Source organism: Mytilus californianus, unplaced genomic scaffold (genome assembly GCF_021869535.1).
Source record: "Mytilus californianus isolate M0D057914Y unplaced genomic scaffold, xbMytCali1.0.p SCAF_6, whole genome shotgun sequence".
NCBI lineage: Eukaryota > Metazoa > Mollusca > Bivalvia > Mytilida > Mytilidae > Mytilus > Mytilus californianus.
The window spans coordinates 92,445,323-92,469,423 of NW_026262712.1; the positions used below are offsets into that span (position 1 = coordinate 92,445,323).

At 32.2% G+C, this 24,101-nt stretch overlaps 1 protein-coding gene across 1 annotated transcript; it reads right to left on the reverse strand.

Annotated features, from left to right (window-relative positions):
* Positions 1-217: 217 nt before the first annotated feature.
* LOC127706816 (ryncolin-2-like) lies at positions 218-14,118 on the reverse strand. The gene is made up of 5 exons (XM_052211500.1): positions 13,875-14,118; positions 8,159-8,301; positions 5,771-5,867; positions 3,668-3,832; positions 218-3,168 (listed from the first exon to the last, which is right to left on the reverse strand). The coding sequence occupies exons 1-5, from the start codon at positions 13,891-13,893 to the stop codon at positions 2,945-2,947; spliced, it is 648 nt and encodes a 215-aa protein (XP_052067460.1). The 5' UTR covers positions 13,894-14,118; the 3' UTR covers positions 218-2,944.
* Positions 14,119-24,101: the final 9,983 nt, after the last annotated feature.

The window sequence follows — 24,101 nt, forward strand, 5'->3', positions numbered from 1 at the left end:
CATCGGCAATAGAGTCGTAAATATTTATTCATGAATGTTTTTCAGTATACTTTTTTAGAATGCATTTATAAGGGAACAAATCTTCATGTGTTTTAATAGAAGGGTGAACTTTTCTCACTCAATATGAAATCCAAGCCCTCTCAACTATTTAAGGAAAAAGTTTCTATAACAATCAAATTTCTTACTAAAGTAATAATAACTACATGTAATTCAAAAATAATGCAAAAATTATATTGAAAAATCAACACAATTTGGACATATTAACGTATATATACAACATTAGTTACACGTGTTTAAGAAAGTCGTCCATATGTAGTATTTTGATAATTCCAAATTATACAATAGAAAGTGTTCTTCTATCTATTCATATATATATACACAAAACAGAAACAATGCATTAAACAAACAGAAACGCAAATCTATATTCTGAATTTAAAGGCCGTCTCAACTTGGTTCGTGTTAGGTTTGTTTGAATCATGCACTTGTGCAATTCGTATATAGAATCACAATCAAAGTGTTCTAGAAAAAGTGAAATCACTATCAAATAAATAGTTAAGCTAGATTTTGCTGATGAATCAAATTATCTCATGCATTAAATGATACGGAAGCGTAAACTGGTGACGTTTCTTATCACTAGCAGTTTATTTTAAAAAGGTACAAATTACTCATTATGAAAACACCCTCAAGTAACTTTCGCGACGTATTTTCCTTACTGTAACTTTTCCCTTTTCTTATAGTTATTTAAACATTCGTTGTTCTCATAACAAACGATTATAGCTTTCTGTATTGCATATTCCAACCTGGAAGAATGCAGTAGCTTATTATGGTTTATTATTTTTGTTAAGAATGATTAAATTAACTTTTTACTACTGTAAACTGTAGTTTTTAATGAAGTCAAATACCAACCTGAACTTTACTATTACGGGAGTGTTTAACGACCTTGACTGGCTTTAAAGCCCTCGAACGGTCAATGGCTTTAATTAAACGTTTAATTCAAAATTTCACTCAAAAATTAATACGACCTTTAACAGTTTAACTTATGTTGTAAACCAGACTCAAACTAAGTCGAACTCTCCTCCGAAATAAACTTTGAGCTTAAATTTTCAGTCAAACTGAAAAAATATATGAAATTGTAATAAATTTCCTTATTTGGAGATTTAAACTGTTTTACAACTACGATACTTTTACTGATATCTTTATTCAAAAAAAATGTTTCCATAACTGCTACAGCGGGCAATCTATATAAATATTTCCTATTAAACCACTTTTCCATATTTTTGTATTTATTGAATTATTACACAATTATGTAATCGAAAAAAAAATCCCCGTTTCGTTAGCACCCTTACTCATTAGTGCCATTGGAATTTGATATTCAGAAAACATACGGCATGGGGGAAATACGGAAGATGATGAAAGTGCCCAACTTTCGGACCGTTATCCAATTTGCTTTAGATCGCGTAACGGCTCCTATACGGTTTAGGTAGGTTATATGTGCAAGGAGAACACACACTATAGAGACATTTTTGGTGCAAAAGTTTGAAGAAAATCATATAAGAATAAATGAAAAGAATAGTTATAATGTGTCATCCGTTTACATAGGTAAGTAAGAAAATGATGTTTCCCTAAGTTTGCATAACATAACCACAATTTTTATGAACCATTCAAATATATAATTATAATGTTTGTTGCATAACAAGCTGGACTCAACTGATGCGTATTTTTTTCTAAATTAGAAAAAAAGCTTCACTATTTGCAATAACTGGTGCTGTATTTGAGAAATTAAAGCCATCAACCAATCTGGAAACAATGTTTACAATATGTAATATTCAAGAGTAAGAAAATATATATAAAAATGTCGCGTAACTGGTCATTGACGAAACGTCATTTAGGAAGGCAATTTGTGCATAAATAAAGGATACATACTGGGGTTATTATTTACATAAAACGATATTTGTGGAGAAGTATATTGAGTAAAACCACTGAGGTAACACTGAAAAGAAGTTAAAGCATGCCAATAATTTACATAGGTAAAATGAAATTTTCAAATAGTTCTTAACGCATTCTAAAACTTCAATGAACATTTTAACTTTATATGAAAACATATACCATGTATATATTGAAACAAATAACAAAAGTTTTGATCGCTTAAAAACAACCTAATCGGCCGATTTGTACACATTTTTATAATCTGAAAAAATAGTTTTGCTATAGTTGTAAAATGTATGTTGTTTTTGAGCAATTGAAATTATCATAACAACTCATACGGCAAAATATAAGGAAATTAAGCTATTTAGGAGAATGAATATACAAATACAAAATGCTCATAATTAACACAAAAACTGTGAATTCCCTTTGCATAAATTGCTGCTTAATATCAAATCTATTTAAAACATATGTGTTGTAGATCAACTAAATTACCATGTAGGCTAATTTTCGTTCGTATTTCAAACGTTTATATTTTTAGTTGATATGAGTATAATGTTCTTTTATCATTAGTATGACATGAGCGTTGAAGTTACATATATTCGTCATCTTGAATCCACTCTGTGTCCCACAATTTAAAACAAATGTGTTTTTATGATTATTTTTGCCGTATTTAAAACAAACCGGAGAAAAATGAAAAATTTGTGAATTATGTCACGTCGTTAATATTTATCTATCTACTTTGTTAGCATAAGATGGTGTACAAACACTCTCAAACGAGATATGTGAATAATGCTACTTTTGGTTGAAACAACATCAAAGTAAAAGTGACAAATCTTTCTTTTCAAAATTCTGAAGGGTCATGCATCTTTTAAATCTTATACAATTCTTACATCAAGTTCTATATTTAGTAAAAATTTAATTTCCAAAATCTGTTTGTGGGGTATGTCAGACTCACTAACTTAACAATTATAACAATGCATTTCTTCAAGAAAATCGGGATCTATAATACACTATAAATCTAAACTCTTATCATCATTTTTGAATGTTTTAGATCATTGTATGTCCCGCCAAATGTTTTCCAAGCTAGATAAGTTCCATGAAGGTTTACTTCGTAACAAATCATGTACCACCAACCACCATTGTATTGTTGTGCACAACTTTGCATATTTGGATCAGTTAGAAAATCATTATCAGAATCTGTTGTGGAAAATTTCATATCATTATGGTAATAGAGGCTATCTCCTGCAAAGTATAATTAAAATCTGTTTTAAAATCTGTAAAGAATACTTAACTGACATTTGAGTTGTCAGGAATAAACGTTTCTCTATTTTATTTGCAGAAAAATTTGAATTGGTCTTTTACATTATATATTTCTGTACATTCAAGTAAACTATGTTGTACATTTAATGTGCACTTGCACAAGCATAAGGTATTTAAAATGTTGCTGCTACTTATTTTATTTTATATCTTGTTGTTAACGTTATGGTATACATTTAATGTGCACATGTGAGTTAAAAATATACGGATTACTTTCTTAATAAGGTACATGTTAGACTATCCTATTAACCAATTATACAATTCTAAATGAACATCGATTTATATTGACAAAATAACTGATACATGGAGCTTAATACTATATTTCATTATGCTTCAAAAAGCATTTAAGTTTGTACCACTTTTATTCACTCAAATGTATGAAGATCCATTCGTTTGAAATTTAATGAATTCAAAAGAACAATACCTGCAGTTCCTCTGTAACTCCCAATAGACAATTTGTATTTTGTATTTTCATCTCCAACCATGAAAATCTGGTATACTGCATATCTTCTTTGTCCATCCCAGTCCTCTAGATCTACTCGCAAGTGGTAATTCCTCTTTGATGTCAGCATATGTAAATTATCATTGCCTATATACAATAAACAAAGTACGAAATATAAAATTGAAATTGAAATAAAGGAAGTATTATTGCTTGATTGTTGTTACCTTAGTTTATTCAAACTAAAACATGAACACCACTTGGTAATAGTAACAACGAGTTATAAAAACAACGGTCTAGAATATACCCTGATAAAAAAATCAGACATTATATAAATAACACATAGCTGAGAGGGTGATAGAGCAGATTTTTACCCCGAAAAAACATTGTCAACTGAGGTGAAGCCAAGGTTGACAATGTCTTTTCGAGGGGTAACAATCTGCTCTATCACCCTCTCAGATATGTGTTATTTAATTTATTATACTGAATGTTCTGTTATTACTGTCGATTAAATTTCAAATTCAAAGTAATAAACTATGACGTCTTGTACATAACAACCATCCGTATTTAGTAAAGCGCACACTTGATCAAGCGTCTCCGTGAAGGGCAATTGGGTATTTGCAATAGGATAGAGTCTTATTTAATAAAGAGCACACTTGATCAAGCGTCTCCCTGAAGGGTAATAGAGTATTTACCATAGAATAGAGTAAATTAACACCATCGTATGAGCCAATCAAAATATTGCATTTTTACGTGAAGTATAATAAATGAATATATCATAAACACTGATTAACTTTAAACATATTTTAATATTCGAAATAATTAAATCATTGGTGTATTGATTAGCTAACATAATAGTATTTCAGGTTAAGCGTTGCTATACAAATAGGTCTTTTTTGTGTCAATACAATTATAAACTGTTTTGATGATCAATTATCAACAGGTACTTTGAAAACAACTGCAATTGAAAACGAAAAAATTGAAAGCTTCCTTCGATATAAAGAGAGTTAACACCTCTGCGAAAAACTAAAATTAATCCAATTGGTATCTTATAATTATTGCATAAGGATGATTTTTGTATTTGCTAACCACGATATATATATATATATAAAGTTTTTGTTTTTAAATTTGGACTGTATTCAAGTATCTTATTCATAAATATAAGGATAATAACATTAACGATGCCAATTTTACTGTACCAGATGCGCATTTCGACAATTAATGTCTCTTCAGTGATGCTCGAGATTATGATATTCAACCTATCAACAATTGCAAGTGTTGGATTTTTTTACAAGTTTTTTGTTAAAAAAGAGCGAATAACAGTTTCGGTCATACGAACTTCAATAGCTCTAATTAACCGAGTGGTTGCAAGGAATATCTTTCCGATTTTATTTTTGTAAGAAGGTAAATGATGCTCATGAGAGTAGCAATTGCCCATATTTTTACTTTGAGATAGGTAAGCTTTGCACATTAAAAAAAATCCCCGATGATATCAAGTCTTATAATTTGATACACAAGATGTGCGTTTCGTCTACATCAAACTCACCAGTGATGCTCCAATCAAAACAGTTGGAACACCAAATCAGATAAGAAGTTGAAGAGCATTGGAACCTAAAATTCCCAAATGGTTGTGCAAATTTGGCAAAGGCCATCGGTGCTTATGTGTGTAAAAACCTTAATATTTCGAATAACTCAACTTTATATAACCAGTTAATTTACACACAAATGGCCGCATCAATGATATTTCATGTCAAAACAGCAGTGATGACTGCTGTGCTTATTACACCCTCGGGACTTAACGACCTAGTAATTGTAAAATGAGAGATACCAGGTTTAAATCATTAAAAAAAACAAGCAATTAGATCTATATCTTCTATTAAATATTATTACGTTTGTTTAGTTTTAGTCAAAATAGGGTTGGACAACAATTTTTGATTATCTGCAATCGCGATTAAACGGCAATGCCGTTTTGTGTTGTGCCATTGTTTGCTTGATTAGGACAAATGTATCAATGCAATATGTGGAAACCAATACGAAAGTTAGATATTTCAAATATAAAATCAAATACAGCTGTTAAATTTGTCTTACCTATCCAGAAATCAGATGAAATGTTACCAAATCCATTTCTATATTGAGCCCAGTTTGTGTAAAACATTGTTGAGCCGGAATTTCTATTCTGTATCACCTTCAATTGAAAATATCAATACATTTTGGTTATGCAAAAAATCATCAATGAATGAATATGTAAGATATTCATCATACAATGTATATCATATGTGCAAAACATACCATATCACATGCAAAACTAAGGTTTACATAACTCTTATCTAAACTCGACGCGATTTAGGCTATACATACTGTACACTGTGGATTCATTTTTGTTCGTGGATACCAATTATGGTCGAATTCGTGATTATAGATAAACCACGAATTGAAAATGATCAACGAAGTATACATTTGCAATATTTCATGTAAGCAGACTTTGTCAAAAATCTCAAAATCAAATACCCACGAAAATTCAATGTTTACTCAATCCTCGAAAATTGGTACCAACGAAAATAAATGAATCCACTTGTTGGTGCTGAATTCGTATAACCTGAAGATGGGGTTCAGATTTCATGTCATTAAGCAACTATCTCATTGACGTGTTTCCCAAATTGCAATTTATTCGTACTAAAAGCAACAAGAATCATGGCTGACAAAGGAGCATGGATTTTTCTGAATTCAAATGTCGTCAACCAAAAGTAAAAAGACATCTAACTGCTTGTTTGAACACGAAATAAAGCAAAAGCAATGTTATCTGTATGTTGTTGCTTACATTATTTTCTGTTTTTTTTTTAAATTCAAAGATTCATCTATATCGGTATTTGATGGATTTAATCAAATACTATCATGTCAGTACTGAAGCACTATCAATAAGGATTGTGAAAACCTTGGAGACTTAACTATGGCATCAAAACAAGGAAGCAAATGAAAATTGATTATTTGAATGTGTCACAGGTATTACTGTAGTATAAATATTTCCAGCAGGAAAAAAAACCCAATCATTCTTACTACCAGGGTAAACAGTTTGTAGTAAAACAATGGCATTTAAACAACATTTGATTCCATATAATTGGTCGTATTAATAAACCAATGATTTGATTATGTGTTTACCATGACATGTTTTTTTTTAGGTATGGATAATAAACGTGTTACAAAAGAAAATACTGTCCTTCCATTGATGAATATCAAGATTGAATAAAAAATATCGTTTTCACCGACAAGAAAGTATAACCTTTAAGTTAGAATCTATTGTAAAGAAATATTAAACAAGATAAAGACGAGTTTACCAGATATCGCGTCCGGTTTAAGCCTAATGTGAGTTGGTTTTGTTGAATGCTGAAAGTATTTATTCCAAGAGTATGTGAGCCTCAGCTTGATTTACAATACATTCGTTTTTGTTTGCCTTTGATATTTTGTCATCTAGATTCACTTTTAATTACCCCCCCCCCCCATGAGTGGGATAAGTATATCTTATTTACAACAACAAACAGTGTTATTTTTTTATTGAGAGTTATAAACGCTTACAATTTTTGCTTCAAACTCGCGTTTCTTCTACATAAGACTCATCAGCGCTCGAATCAAAATATTTGAAAGGCAAAATCAAATAGGAAGTTGAAGAGCATCACAAACCGAATATTCCCAAATGTTCTGCCAAATACTGCTAAGGCAATCTTTTGCCTGGGGTTAGAACAAACAAATTGAACAAAAAGGTGTTTTGATTAAATATATACAGTTAAACGAAAGTCATGTAAGCCAATAAAGTTAAAGAAATACCAGGGGACAGTAGAAGATGTTAAAACAGTCAATATCATAGACAGCGGGAAAAGATGAAAAGATACTTATTGTTAACATGGTATTACACAAAAAACGCAATATTGAGAAACATCAACTCCATAAAAGGTTAACTAAGGTCCTCAATAACGAAATGCCGGTATTAACTCACTGATTTACCGTAAATCGATTGGATTCAACTTAGCGCATTATATATTTTCTCTTCATGTAGATGATGTCAGAAATGTCTTTATGAAAGATGTAATTCAATATTAACGTATCAACCAAGCTGTACACCATTACAAAATACATTGTATTGCAATGGCTATCGGGGACGTAGACAAAGATCTCCTGCAGACGATAGCATTTTTTTATAAGAGCAATAGGAAGCACAGATCGTTTTGTATCTTCTATACCGATAACCGGTAATAGGGAATCATGGAGTGTGTATCATAGAATGTGTATATACGATGATGATGATGATGATGATGATGATGATGATGATGATGATGATGATGATGATGATGATGATGATGATGATGATGATGATGATGATGATGATGATGATGATGATGATGATGATGATGATGATGATGATGATGATGATGATGATGATGATGATGATGATGATGATGATGATGATGATGATGATGATCTTACAGTCCAACCTCCTGTATCGGTGTTCATATCACACAGGACTTTGAGTGCACCTATACCTTCGGGGTAAATTGTAAATACACCACTTATGGTTGACCAACATTTCAAAATGTCACTACAGTCGAGTGGAATATCTGTAAAGCTTTCTGAAATTGAAAATACATATATAATGAAATATTTAAACGAAAAGATATGCTTTAGAAAGAAAAAAAACAAACTTTGGTGTCAACCTGGTTGGTTAATTTTTAATCACATGTATATACACATGATTTAACAGCCGTACGGTTAATCCCCGACGTTGCTGTGTATCGAATCGAGGTTGAAGGAACAGGGTCAAAATACAATCTTTCGAAGACGAATAGCCGTAAAAGTAAGAATACAATGCACATAGAACAAAGGTTGGCCTGAATTTTGGCATTAAATGTACATTATTAATTTTATAATATTACATGAACAACAAATATGCATTTGATACAGCAAATAGAATTTCAAAGCTCTCGGCCACATTTAGTCTTCGAGTACGTCTACCATGTTTTATCTTTTTAAATTAATTGTTAAATCCAGTTTGTTTTGCACAAGTCTCTGTTTCTAGCTGCTTATTAGTAATTTATACATATGTTTACCTAACACTACAAACCAGTAAAAGTCTGAAATGGCCTATATCTGTACTCGACTGTACTGATTTTTACTCGACCAGTCTGAATTGGTCTGAAATTTACTTGATGATACTCGACTGTAGTCTGAACCATACTTAACAGTCTGAACTTGTACTCAACCAGTACTTAACCATTTTATACGCGTCTGAACCATGCTCGACCTAGTCTGAACCATGCTCGACCTAGTCTGAACCATACTCGACCTAGTCTGAATCATGCTCGACCTAGTCTGAACCATACTCGACCAAGTCTTAACCAACCTAGACCTATTTTTTGTATCTATCTATTGTATTTCATCAATTTAGGAACTGTTTTTAACAACAGCTATTTCCCCTGGCTAGAAATTTGAACATCAATTTGAAATTAAAAATGTATTCAATATAGCATTGAAACCAAAATTTCACATTAAACATACTATAACTTTAACACCATATTCATCAACACTTATATACATACATATATATAACCTTTAAAATAAAAATAAAACAAGCTGATCAAATAATCTCAAAACTGAATTGTGACTAATATTTTCAATGTTATTCAAAAATTTTTGAATGTTTTAGATATATTTTATGGTTACTGGACAATTTTCACCATTTACTTAAGCCTAGTAGAGATTTATGGTGTCAGTTGAGTTTAGTTAATAATGCATTGAACATTTTTTTTATTAAAATATATATAAAATAGCATATAAAGCAACTGGATAAATTTAAAAAATGACACCTTTGTTTTGTTAAACCAAGAATTTAATATAATCATGATAATAGAACTGCCATAGTAATCCTGTGATATACTTTAAAAAAAGGAAATGTGTTCCAAAGTTACAGTAAAAATTTATTTCAGTTTAATTTAAATAATTTTTGTCAAAATTAAAGACATGGCATACAAGAAGCACTTTAATAAGGTTTAATTACCTCAGTACATGTATGTTTTACAGGTGAAAAGAAAGCCCTATTTTTCTTAAACTCGTGTATTCTAAGTGAATTCAAAAGGCCTTGTGATTTAAATTTCACAGGATGTTGCAATTTTGAATGAATGTTATTTAGAATTTAATACTCTCTGACCAGGTGTGATCTTTTTCATGAGTTTGCCCCAAGCAGGAGGTATTACTTTATACTTCACCACTAATCAGAAGAACAATTTTATTAATTTCTTTAATTTTTATCCCTTTTTGATATATATTGTATCAGAAGTCCATTACTAGACTAGTAATGGACTTTTGATTGTATATAATATATCCCAAATTATAATAATAGATATATTTCTAAAATAAGGTAAAACAATTTCAGTGATTTTGTTGGCTGTTGTTACCTCATTAAAAAGATAATTATATAACTATTGTACATTTTTTGTATGTAACCATGAAACCTATGTAGTTTTTATTTAGGAATTTAGGAAAATTAATTAAAAAAAATAAAACACATGCCAAACAAGAAGCACCTTAATAAGGTTTAATTACCCTCAGTATAGGTGTGGTTTTTAGGTGAAAGAAATTTTTTTTTTAACAAAACTCTAAAACTTCGACATTAATATAATTAAATTATTATATAAGATAATTTGATTTAACTATCTCTCTTTGATAAATCTGAGAATCATGTAAGAATGTAAAAATCTGTTTTTATAATATATCTTTATTCTATTGTGGCTGTTGTCATGTCAGTTAAAAAGAAATTTATTTTAACAGTTAAAATTTAGAAAAAAGTAGAGGTTATTTGGTCAAGTATGGTTCAGACTGGTCGAGTATTGTTCAGACCATTGGTCGAGTATGGTTTAGACTGAAAAAATAGGTCGAGTACAGGTCGAGAATGGGTTAAGACTGGTTCAGACTGGTCGAGTAATAGTTCAGACTATTTTCAATGGCAAAGATAAGGGTAAAGTTCAAATCAGTACAGTCGAGTATGGTTAAGACTGGGGTCGAGTAATGTCGAGTAAAATTCAGACCAATTCAGACTGGTCGAGTAAAAATCAGTACAGTCGAGTACAGATATAGGCCATTTCAGACTTTTACTGGTTTGTAGTGTAATATAGCTTCAACAAATGACAAACTCATTGCATTTCAGTTAAACACATGTAGATGTTTAAAGACTGGTATCCGTATTTCACTACTGTACCGTTTGTTGTCTTTACAGGGTGTTTGAATTGCACAGTTCGTTGCAAATTCTTGTACTTTTCGTTGCGCGTTTCGACTTTTCAAATAGATTAATATGATAAAAATGTATATAGATAATGTGTGACCAATTTTTAAAGTTTATGAAAGTGAATTTTTTTAAATTTTCATTAAAAAAATTTCCAACAACATAATAATAACCTAATTACTCGAGGGGTTTTAACTATAATTTGATTTGGGCAAAATTTACCTGTTGCAAATTACAATCAATATGCGATTCTTCTATTTAAGAAAAAATCTAAAAAAAATAGTTAATGTGGGCAAACACGGAGTAAAGCCAGCCATCATTGTTGCCTCTTAATTCTAACAAGATAATACAAATGGTATTAGTAAATGCAGCTTAGAACTCAGTTAAGAAATGTCATTTGAGATGCCATAGTAAACATGGTAAATGCATTGCATGTAATGAATTTATATATATTAAGATATTTCGTATTTGATTAATATGTAACACCATTTGATATGTTCAACTAGTCTCTGTAATAATATAGTAATTTTAGTTCCCGTGATATTATCACTTTTCAAAAAATTCATTTACTGCAGAAGTATGATTGCGCCTGTTTGAATTTAATAATGAATGGTGTTTCACAATAACACTAAAAAATCCTCGGCAGCATTATTGAATATTAAAAGGTTAAATACTTTGCTTTCAGAAACTGTGAGCAGTTTGCACTTATTTCCCTCGATTTAGGAAGATATGAAGATTTGTACACACAAGCAAATGCATATTTCTCGAGAGTATTGTCCGAGAGAAATTCGAGGGTAAACTAGTCTTCCTATCTTCATAAAACAAAGGAATGAACGATATAAATGGGTGAATGAGACCTAAAATAACAGTCGAATTTCACAACATGTTTATCTGTCTGTTCAACGCTATGAAACATGTGAGTGGTTGTTTTTTGTTATATCTGAATGTGTTTTCTTACGCCATCTGGTGGAATTTGGTATTTTATCAAATCCCTGGTATTCACTGCTTTTCGAAACTAGAAAAGCATAGCTGTCTGTCTGATGAAGACCGTATATATCATGACTGCAAGACGCTTTTCCAGGAGCATTTAGAATCTAGCCTACATCTAAACAGCACGCTTTACATTTTCTTCTTTGGTTTAATATAGATTTTTAAGGTGATTTGATACTTAATACTGTTTCAACGTTTAAATTAAATATTCAAATATTTGGCTTTTAGCGTTCCCGAAAATGGTAAATCCAGAAATGCGCTTCGGACGCATGCAATTTATAAAGTGTTATTTCCTTTTTTTAATCTATGATACTAAAATGACATACCTTGATTGATTAATTGATTGATTGTTGTTATCTTAACGCCGCATTAGCTCAAAATACTAGATCGCGGGGAGAACTTTTAAATCATCAAATATAAAATACAAATTGTACGAACTTATTACTGTGATATATGGAGAGAGTCCTTGATAAATAAGCTAAAGCTACGATCTTACCTTAACTTTAAAACAAACTTCAAACTAGAGCACTATGTAAAACTAAATCTAACGAATCACGAGCGATCTGTGCTAGCCCAGTTTAGATGCGGGATATTACCGATCAGAATTGAGACTGGTAGATATATTGGGGTACCAGTAGAAAACAGACTATGTCGATTTTGTAGTTCTCAAAATGTTGAAAGTGAGATACATTTTCTTATAAACTGCACATTTCATAATGATATCAGACAAACTGTTTTAGCGAGATATTAATGGTGCCTGACTATACGCAACTAGATGATAACATTTTTAATGGTGAACCAGCGTCACTTTTTCGTAGAAAACAATCAGTTTACTCTAGTTAACATTCTTAAACTTTTTCACAAACTATAGAAAATAATATATGAACTTTTACAAACGCTAATTCTTAATCTATAATTATCTGTATTTAAATTTAAATTGACAATCAACACGTGATATTAGAACATTTATATTGAATTGAAAGTAAAAGGTGACTTATTTGTCCATTGGGCCGGGTGTATTACATATGTAATTATATTTTGTACAAATTTATATATTTATGCTGATTTACACATGTCACTATAATAAACAAATTTACTTACTTATAAAAAAAGAACTTGACCAGAAGAAATTAAAATCATTCAGTTTTGTCAAGTACAACAACAATTAAAGGAACCTGAAACTTTAATAATTAACAATTGATAATATAAAGAAATTATAAAAAATGAAATTATGGTTTGACGCGGACGCAAAAGATAAGATTTCCATACACATGTATACGACATATAATAAAGTATTTGTCTTGTCTTGTCATGTAAATGGAATGACCGTCTCTTTATGCAAGAAATAGTCCACAACCATCAGATAATCAATGTTTTCATGATTTTAAATAGATGGTACCATACCATATGAAGACGCGCTACGAACAATAACTTTGAAAACAAATTATTGGTACATGACTCAGAAATAATGAGCAACATATTACATAACAGTTCATTGCACATCTATTATGGCTATGTGGTAGTGTACACATATCTATAGATAGAAAATCAAATTGATATTAGTACGTTAAATAGCAGCCATCAAATATTCTAGCATGACATTTTTTGTATATACATGATATATGTATATATAAATTTATAAATCACATCTCTGTGAATCGAATGGACCATGATGTGTAAATAGCGATCATGATATTGTTGTGCGTTACACTCTAAAGGACGAATTGACAGTAGTATACACCCGACAGTAGTATACACCCGAAACTACTATGATAAACAGTACAAGTCCCAGTTTACATGTAGTAAAACTACGTGCCTGATACATACTGATGTAAAGGATCATATTAATAGCAGCAAATACAAGCACAACGCTTCCCTTCACAAACCCTAAAAACTGAAATTTTAGTTTTCTTGGAATTACAAAAATGACAAACAAACCTTTGTTTTCTCTGACCATCACAACAGATTCTTGAGACGATTTCGTTTGAACATTGCAGCAACCCGATGTTTCAATAACACAAACTCTTGTACTTTCATCATAACTGCAAACGCAGCAAGATTTTCTTTTTAAACATTCAGCAGCACATCGATGTAAAGAACGTTCCTCTGTAGAAATTACAGACAACGATGGTGTTAGTACTATGTTTTTATGAATCAGAAATTGTCCTTTTTGAAGATCAGATTTTAATGAATGTATCTGCGAAAGTAATACAATACAAATAATTCCTCTACCAGCCTTTCCCCGCTGATGAAGGTTTTCTGCCCTTCCTGACCGCAGAAGACCGTCCATCATATAATCATCCGATTGCAATACTCATACGTAGATCCATATCACATTTTGTTGTCCTATACTGATTCCTTACTAATTTAGTTCGATTTTAATGTTTATCTATTTTTTTGAATTCAAATTATTCATTCTAATTGAGCTATAAAAATTTTGCAAAAACAAAACCCAGAAGATTTAATCAATGAGAAACGAACAGCATCGTTTGTTGCTTTGTTAAAAAGATTCAATGATAGCACAATCCATTATGTTTTTATATGAGATATCGATTATGTCTCGATGTTTATATACTAATAATAAAATGTCATACTGATTGCAAATGAGACAACTATCCACCAGAGACCGTATGCCGTAAACGTTAGCAACTATATGTCACCGTACGCCCTTCACCAATAAGAAAAAACTCATATTGTTATCTAGCTATAAAAGGCCTTTGTTTATTATACTTGTACTTTATTTTTATAATATCACGCTATAAAACATTGCCATAATCAATTAATAGTAAAGGAACGATCATTCAGAAGTTTGACAAAACAAAAATGTTATACCATGTTTTGAATATTATAGTTTTGCAAAGCTTAACCGTTGTATAATTGATTAATTGGTGATTCCTGGACATCCAGTTACAAATATTGCATGATAGTTCAGGACAAAGAAAACAAACAATACATACACACATCTCTATTTGGTAGAATCTGAAAGTTGGTTGATTTGGATAATAGACTCATCATACCATATCTTTTTATTTTTATACCATATCTTTTTATTTTTATACCATATTCAGAAATTTCAAGATAAAACGAACAGATAGCAGTGCCAATAAAAACTTTGCCCGCTAACCCCTACTTTTCTTTTCATAATTTAATTACATGTAGTATAAAAAGCCATTTCTGAAAATATTATAACATCCTTGTTATATTTCATAGTTTTTGAAAGAAAAACGGTGCCAATGTTAAATGTATGAAAAATCTAGAGATGATCATTTCCCGCCAAATTTTCTATGGATTATGTTAGGTTTTGAGTTGTGTACTTCGCGTTGTTATAAGGTTAGGTTGAATCTGAAGAAAATACAAATGTACAGTTCAATATTCTATTCAAAAAGAAGCATAACATAGTTAAAATATTCTACATAGATACTCGACGTCATACAGTTAGTGGCGGCGGCATATATAGTTACGCTTTACGTTCCCGCAATCCTCGACATCATGGGGGTCACTGGACATGGAAATTATTAAGAAATAAATAAAATTTACAATAACAAAGAATGAAAAAGATTCTACTGTACTGTCTCTTTAATATATGATACTTGCAAAATTATACTTTAACTTAAATCAAAACTGTTTTTAAAATTGTACCTCGGTCAGTTAATGTCATTGAAAGTGAACACCACTGTAACAATCCATACAACAGTTTCTACTGTCCATAATCACTATCTTAATCTTACAAAGTCTTTATCCTACTTCTGTAAAATTGGAATTTACTTAGGATAGGAACGAAGAGAATAATGCGTTTTACTATTTTCACTATTTGGTCCTTGTAATTCTAACGGATACAATTCAACAATTTGTCGGTTTGTTATATCCATGTCTGTTTTGATAATAGCCGTTCATATGAGTCCATCCAATCAAATACTTTGCGACTGCTAACCTCCACATAAGCCTATTAGAATCGTTGTGAACTTGTACGATGTCACTTACTCCAATAGTTGAATGTTATTACCGGTTGCATGGTGAAACTCTCGTAATGATGTTCAATATTCATTCCTCCAATGTGTACGGAAATGTTTAAAAAGTTGATGTTGTCTTTGAAGTTTTTTGTTACAAGACGAATTATTAGAATTGTGGAGGTTTCAATCTAATTCATTTGATGTGGTAACGAATCAAATCTCCCCCCGGTAAGTAAGTGTGATGGCGTAAGTGGTTGTGGATTAGTTATGTCTGTTTAAATATACGTCATGGTAGGGTTATTTAGCATACTTTCAACTTCAGTTACTATTGATTTAAGCATGTCAATAGAAACAAATGGTCGACTTAATACTTTCTTAAATGCTTTTTTTGTAAGTCCCATATGTATTACTATTTCCCACCATCCACCAAACAAGTGGGCTCTATTTGGGATTAATTTCCATTCAGTTCCGCGATCCACTATTTTTTTAATTGATTCGGCTGAAGCTTAAAATGTCTTTGCGTTATCTGACATCATTTTTCTTTGAAGTGAACGACGTGCCACAAATCTCCTTAAAGCAAACATAAATGACTCCTCTGTTAGATCCAGTACAATTTCAAGATGCACTGCTCGTGTTGCTAAATAGGTAAATATAAGTTCTGCACTCAATGTTATTTTGTCCTTTTTTACAGAAAGCACCTGTAAAGTAAACACCTGTGATAAAAAAAAGGGGTATTCGTCGTAAAGTCTTTCTTTAAGAAGCGGTGGTGGCTCAGGTGCGCCGTAAGGTTTTCCTGTTACTTAATTGCACTGTGATTATTTTCTAAGGTACGGTGGTATTGCACATGTTGACGAATCATAGGAACCCAAAACATTTGCTGAATATGCGCAATAGTGTTGTTTATTCCGGAGTGTAAATTTGTGATGTATGTATCTAATAATCATCAACGACGAAAATAATAGTGTTTAATTGGTAACAAAATTGGATACTTGGTACTGGAATCTAATGGTGCGTTGTTAGGTCTTCCTCCACATCGCAATAATCCAATATCGTCCAAATACAGTCTTGGTTGTCTAACTATAGCAATTATCTGTTTTGATGATGGATTCACACTATATTCAAATTTGGGATCCCTTTTAATATTTTAGTAGCTAAGTATTCAGTCATAAAGGAACCTTGGGCACCTTCGTGAAAAGAATGTTTGCCTCGTTTTATTCACCGACATTACCTGAGCTACTGCTGTTTTCAGCAAAATTGTATTTTTCTTGCAGTGTGTTGTGTGATGGTAACGATGGCAAATTCTACAGTCGTATTTAGAGCGACAATCTGATATTGTGCGTGTACAAAAACAGTTGAAACACAATTTCTTCTCTTTAATAATGGTTATTCTTCTTTCATGTTCTGTAAAATCCATGCAGTTATTGGAAAAGTGATCCCCTCAGAGTATACTCGAGTCATCTCTTTAGTTTTCTCGTGGTATGTTTTTCCTCAAATCTTCAGGCAATTTTCCAAGAATTACTGTAATGAAACAAATATTTCTTGACATGTTCCTAATGATTCTAGACCTTTGATATATGACTCGGACTCATCGCAAATTTCTCTTATACTCTGCAAACATTCATCAGGCTCAGGCATTTTTAAAAATGATCTCATTTATGCATTAATTATCTTGTGAGTTTGACCATAACGATTCTTTAAAAGTTAAATAACCTTGTAGTGATTTGGGTTGGTCATGTTGTAGCCTGAAACTACGTATGCGATATCTGATTGCAATGAGGCCTTCATATATAAGAATTTCTGAATGTTGGTTAGGAGGCGGTTATGATGAATTGTGGATATAAATAAATCCCCGAAATATTGCCATTCTGAATTATCTCCGCTAAAAGTTGGAAGCAATAACTTGGGAAGCCGATAGTTTTGACTTGAGGTCGAACTTGTTTGTGATTACTCCCGACTGGAATGCGTAAATGAATTTGAATGTGCAATAAATTCCAACTTTGGCCTCTTATTCTAAATAATACTCATCTGTTTTGAGTATCTCATCCGTAATTCCTTCTGAATCCACTGTATTTAGTATCTGTTCATCAATATTAGCTAGAGTTTTCTTTTCTAGTCGATAGCTTCCAGTAATTTGAAGATTTCCTCCGCGTCGAAGGGCGAATCGCCGATGGTGTCCTCCAGTTTGTTGAAAACTTTCGTAACCGCTGCTCTGTTCCACACTCTCAAAGATTTCAATCTACTGATATCCGTTCTCTCCGTTAGTCGCGACACCAATGTAAGGTTTAGAGTTATAATAAGGTTAGGTTGATTCTACTGTACAGTTTAATATTCTATTCAAACATAAGCATAATATTATGACAATATTCAACATAGATACGCGACGTCATACATTTAGTGGTGGCGGCACATTCAGATAAGCTTTACGTTCCCACAATCCTAGACAGATTATATAACAAAAAAAGGACACTGACCTGTCATTTTTTTTCACTTTTTAAGTTCCATTACTTATACACTATCAATTCATAACAGTCTTTTAAAAAGCTTATAATTTTGAAACAGAGGTGCGGACATCCTTAAATGCAATAGAAATACACAGTTTTATAATGAATAATATGTTAAAGTGCTCGATAAAACAAACACGGTTAAAAACAAGTTATTTTCATTTGTTTGTTTTTCATGTAAAGTGTACCATGCCATCAGAATATCATATCATCGAAGAGTGTCGGAAATCAAAGTCATGTTATAACTATATTTATAATATATAAGCAGCCTTCTTCTATTTGCATGTTTAAAATCATTCCAGTTCTCCAATTATATTAAGTTTATAATATTTTAACAATGATGTTTTGAATGGGGAGCTTGGTATTCAAATTTTAATTACAGAATTAAATCTCCTATTTCTCATTTGAAAGAGAGTCCATAGTACACTACCATGAATTTATAAGCATGCCTAATTTTTCCAGCTCTTACTTGTCCACCATATTCATATTCAAAATCCCCCTGCCCCCCTTTTTCCCCAAAAAAAACGAATGATTTTCTCCTTATTTAACACGAGTTTAAATTGATTGATTGTTGGTTGATTGTTTTTAACGTCCAGCGACTAATATTTCATACATGTTAAGACAAGACGCGAAATTAAAAGTCATGTATAGAATATCAAAACAAGTAAGGAGATGTGGTATGATTGCCAATTAGGCAACTATCAACCGGAGTTCAATGAAGTAGTGTTAGCAATTATAACCAACCGTGAGGCCTTCAAAAATGACAAATACCCATACTGTTTATCAGTTATAAAAGGCCCAGACATAACAAATGTGAAACAATTAAAACGAAATAAACTAACGGCCTAACGATATATAACAAACCCATTCTAGAAAAATCAAACATGAGTCGACAGATATGAACAAACAATAACCACTGAACTACAGGATCATGAGAATGTGGCAGGATTCAACATGTTTGTGAGCGCTCAATCCATCCCTAAACTTAGACAGTGATGTAACAGTACAACATAAAAACAACGTGTAAAAGTCAGTTGCAATTGGATTAATCCAAAAGATCGGTACGAGACACAAAAACAACTTATAACATTAACTAAAGATGATAAACGTGAAGCACCGAAATAAGAGTATTTGTAGTAACTTGTTCAAAGCCAATAAAAACCACCAAATAAATCATGCTCTTCCAGACTAAAGTATCAATCAGTGGCGGATCAAGAAATGTTCATAAGGGGGATGGGGCAAGAGGGAGCCCGCTCTAATCATGCTTCAGTAATTCCCTATATATTCAACCAATTTTTTACCACAAAACGGGGTTGGGCACCCCGCCCCCTAAATTCGCCTCTGTCAATCATCACACAACAAACGGATTTAGTCATAAACAGTCTGAAAAACGCCATTGCCTTGTATACTTGTACCTTGAAAACATATACATTTGTACGATTAAGGTTCTAGAAAAGTGGTGGTCCGAAGGTTTTGACCAGTAGATTTTTCTTCAAGGACCAACAGGGAATAAAGATTTTGAGAACTCTGCGATATCTTTTATATACAATTTCTAAAGAAAAGATGTCCTTTTCGGTCATATTTATACCAGTAAAATATTGACAAATTTTTGTATAGTTTCAGATTATTTCGAGAGATAAATAGTCTGAGCTTTAAGCCGTATTTGTTTAGCTTAATTAAGTTAGAAAAGCATAAAGAAAAAATGTCACGTACACACCGATTTCTTCCAACCATTTTTTTTCTTTACACTTATTATATAATTACATCAATGCCAAAACAGAGAACACTTTTAAAGTCATGTCTACCAAATGAACTGACGTAACTAAATTTTCTAATAAATTATCGTAAATTTCGTTTATGTAATCCAACATTAAAAAAAATTGTGTTATATTCGACGGTACAGATTCATTATTTTTGGACTATTCACAAGAAGATATTCTGGAGATATGCAGAAGAGACCAATAAAATACGCCCTAGTTCCGTACATAAAGAGACGTCTATATCAACAGTTGAGTTCTAGTGTTGTTCCAAAGTATTTTTCGGGACTTTAGGTTTGCACTCCGTCTGTCTGTCTGTCTGTCTGTCTGTCTGTCTGTCTGGTTATTTCTGCTGTTTGAAAGCTGTATGAGAAATTATTTTTTGTAATGTTTTGATAGATTCTCTTTTTTTGTTTTGTCACATTACTGATTGTTGATTCAATTTAATTATTATGACAACATGATTACTTTAAATAACAGATTAATTAAAGGGGCACTAGCTACAAGATATATAAACAAGTTGCTTTCTTTATAGAAAGAAACAATACGCGAACCTAAGACCGCTGACTGGTCAAAAAAAGATTGTTGCTGAATTTTTGTTTGCTTTTTAATTGAAATAATTGACTGTGAATAGAAGAAGATAATGATGAAGTTAAACTACCTTTTTAAAAAAAATATGTACTAGTGTGTACATTCTTGCACAAGTCAGTTGAAAGCAATGTTGGATAGTTGTGAATAGAAAAAGTGTTTATACAGCTACTGTTTTAATATACATTTTAAAGCTCGGCTATTTTATTTATAACTTGGGATCGTACATCATTTTTTCATAATCCTAATGCAAATTCCAGTTTCTACAAACCGAATACATAATGCAAATTGCACAAACCAATCGCAATATAAATTTAATCACTCAGTTTGCTTTATAATCTGGATGCATTTATTTTATCTATCATATCTTTATATTTTGTTTCCTGTACAGAGGTGGATTTAGGGGGGCAGGGGTGCCGGCCCCCACTTTTTTGGGAAAAATTTGGTTGATTATATCGGGAATCACTGAAGCATGACCGGGGCGGGCCACCTCTAAGGTAGTCAGTGGGCCCCCTCTTATCAAAATTTCTGGATCCGCCACTGCTGTATGTATACCTCCATATTATCAACTCGTTATTGAAGTTGTCTACTCATGGTAGATGTTGTATAGATAATTTTAAAGTCAATTGTCCATGTGAAGTGAAACCCTGTGGCATGCAACTTATACAAAGGTTTCGTATATTTTTCTTGAGAGTAACACACCAGATTCAATTGCCAGATGTGAGTTAAGTCTACAAAGAAACATCAGTGACGCTCGATTAAAAAAGGTTAAAAAGGTCAAATAAAGTACGAAAATGTCGAAGTTTATGAAAGTTAAGTGACTGAAAAAAGAAAACAAAAGAGAAACAGCTAGAGATCAGAAGCAATGATGACAGTACTTGAAAGTCACATGTCAAACTCTGCTGTGTCCTGAATTTAGATAGGAAAAGCGAAAGTTCGCATTCGCGAGTGAAAGTAATATTTATGCGGGAACGTGGTATTTTGGGGCAAGAAATAGTAAATAGAAAGTATACGCACTGATACTCTGGATAAGAATACGCATTTGCGTCATCACAAATATTAATCTAATAGTTGAATTCGGATGTCAAACTACCTACCTCAAGTGTTTTAACTCCGGTTTATTGACATCTTATCCGGAATTTTTGTGAACGCAAATCGATAGTGTGCGTGTGAAAAGGGTAATGTATAATGTGAATGAACCAAGACGTGTATGATAGCTGGTCAACACAATGTATACAATTTTCAAAACCGTAAAATAGTACAAATATTTAGATGCTACAATGTTAAACTAATAAAAAAAAAAAAATGAAAAAAAAAAAAATGAAATTTTATATAGGGCTATCCTAAGTGACACCACACTCCAAGTAACTAGATGCTTTTAGTATTGGAGCGTGAAATTTTAGAGAGCATCCAATTCTAGGAGTGTGATAAAACACAGACAACGAGGGAGGGCGGGACGGGGGAAAACAAAATAGTAGTCGAGAGTTCTTATTCTAACGAACATGAAGTTCACCAAACCAACAAACAAATGCTATCTCAGAGAGAGGAAGATTCAACCTCCATCCTTAGATCGACTGCATCTCGAAATATGATTTAAATCTAAAGGTCTCGTGACTTCTCGTGAGATGTCGCTTAGGATATAGGGCTATCCTAAGTGACACCACACTCCAAGTAACTAGATGCTTTTAGTATTGGAGCGTGAAATTTCAGTTCGCATATCCTTACTCTCAAGATTGTTACCATTGAAGCAAACCCCTATCCGTCCATCATACTTTATCAACTATTAATCCCAAAACTTACAAAAACAAAAACCCCAAACTAACCAAAACTAATTCTTTTAATATATGTGAAAGACAAAACCATGAAATTTATAGTCGTTTTCTTCGTAAACTGGTAATCATTATATGCCGTATTGTCTGATAATTGTCTCATTGCCAATTACTCCACATTTATTGTTATCAGTAAGTAAATAAATACAATATTAACAAATACAAATTTATTCATGTATATACAAATATTCGGTAAACGTTAAATACAAATACACTAAAAACTATTTTCATACAAATAAAACTTGAAAAAATGAGAAGTTAGAGAAATGATGAAGGCAATTTGGTTGTGTCACCCACTTCGTCAAATACTCTCTTAGCTGTTTGAGGTGAACGAGCAATTTCCTTAAATAGGGAACCTACTGAGTTCTCTACAAAATTGTTTATCCTAGAGTATCTATCATAACTTTTTTGGCTAAATCAAAAATACTGTTTTCTGCTGCTACTTCTGCGCGGGGAACTGAAAATGGAGGTAGGAGAACTATTCCTCTGTAATCCACCCAAACTTCTTTGTTTTCTTTAAAACCAATACGGCTAGGGTCAAATAATAACTTAATTTCCCATTCAGATAATTCAAATTTAATTTTTTTTTGGATTATAACCCTAAAATGAAAAAATTACAGAGAAAAAATTCCCCGACCTCCATTCCGCGTGACTAAAAATAAGCCACTAAGGATTAGATTCCAATGGAATGAAAGCCAGAAAACTTTGAAACTTTACGAAATTTTAACGGAAAAACTTTTAGGTAATCCAGAAAAAACTTAATGCAAACATTTTAACTACTCCTTCTTCAACTTCGGTCACGAGTTCACGTGATGACCATTCCCCTCACAGAAGAAACAAGCGCCCTTAGTTCTCCTTTGGAATCTAGGGCGAAAACCTGGGTTTCGCATCATACTTGAATCACTGAAAGGTGGAGCAGCGGGACCATGTGCCGGGAAAACCATTACCATAACCTACAGGATTACCATAACCTACAGGGAACGGATTATAAGGGAACGCTGGACCAGGATATGGAAAAGCTGATGGACCCGACACACTTTGAAATAGGCATTTGGTTACAACCCTTGCTATCAACCTTCTCTTCAGTTTTCTCATTTTTCCTAGCATTCTTTTGCCATTCAGCAATAGTAGCTGAAATCTTTTTATCTTCTGAAGACCCAAGCAATTTTAAACACAAATTAGAAATGTCATCATGATTTTCAAATTGTCTACAAGCCTGCAAGGCCTTACTAAAGGAATCAGCCTCTGGGTGACTTGCTTTATTAGCACACTCAATCAAAAACTCTAATGCAGCTATAAGAACGCTTGGTGGCGTCAACTTTGGCCTCCCGGCCAAAGCTCTAACACTTTTTAATGCTTCTGTAACTTTATCCGAAATTTGCTGATTTTTCAAATTGTCAAAACTGTTTTCCATTTTCCGAAGTCTTCCCTCAAGATCAAAACTAGTTTTAGTGGAGTTAGAAATACTAACCGGGGGTATTTGGAATTTGTGGCCCCTGAACACCAGCCATTGGTGTAACAGGTCTAGTAGTAGATGCAG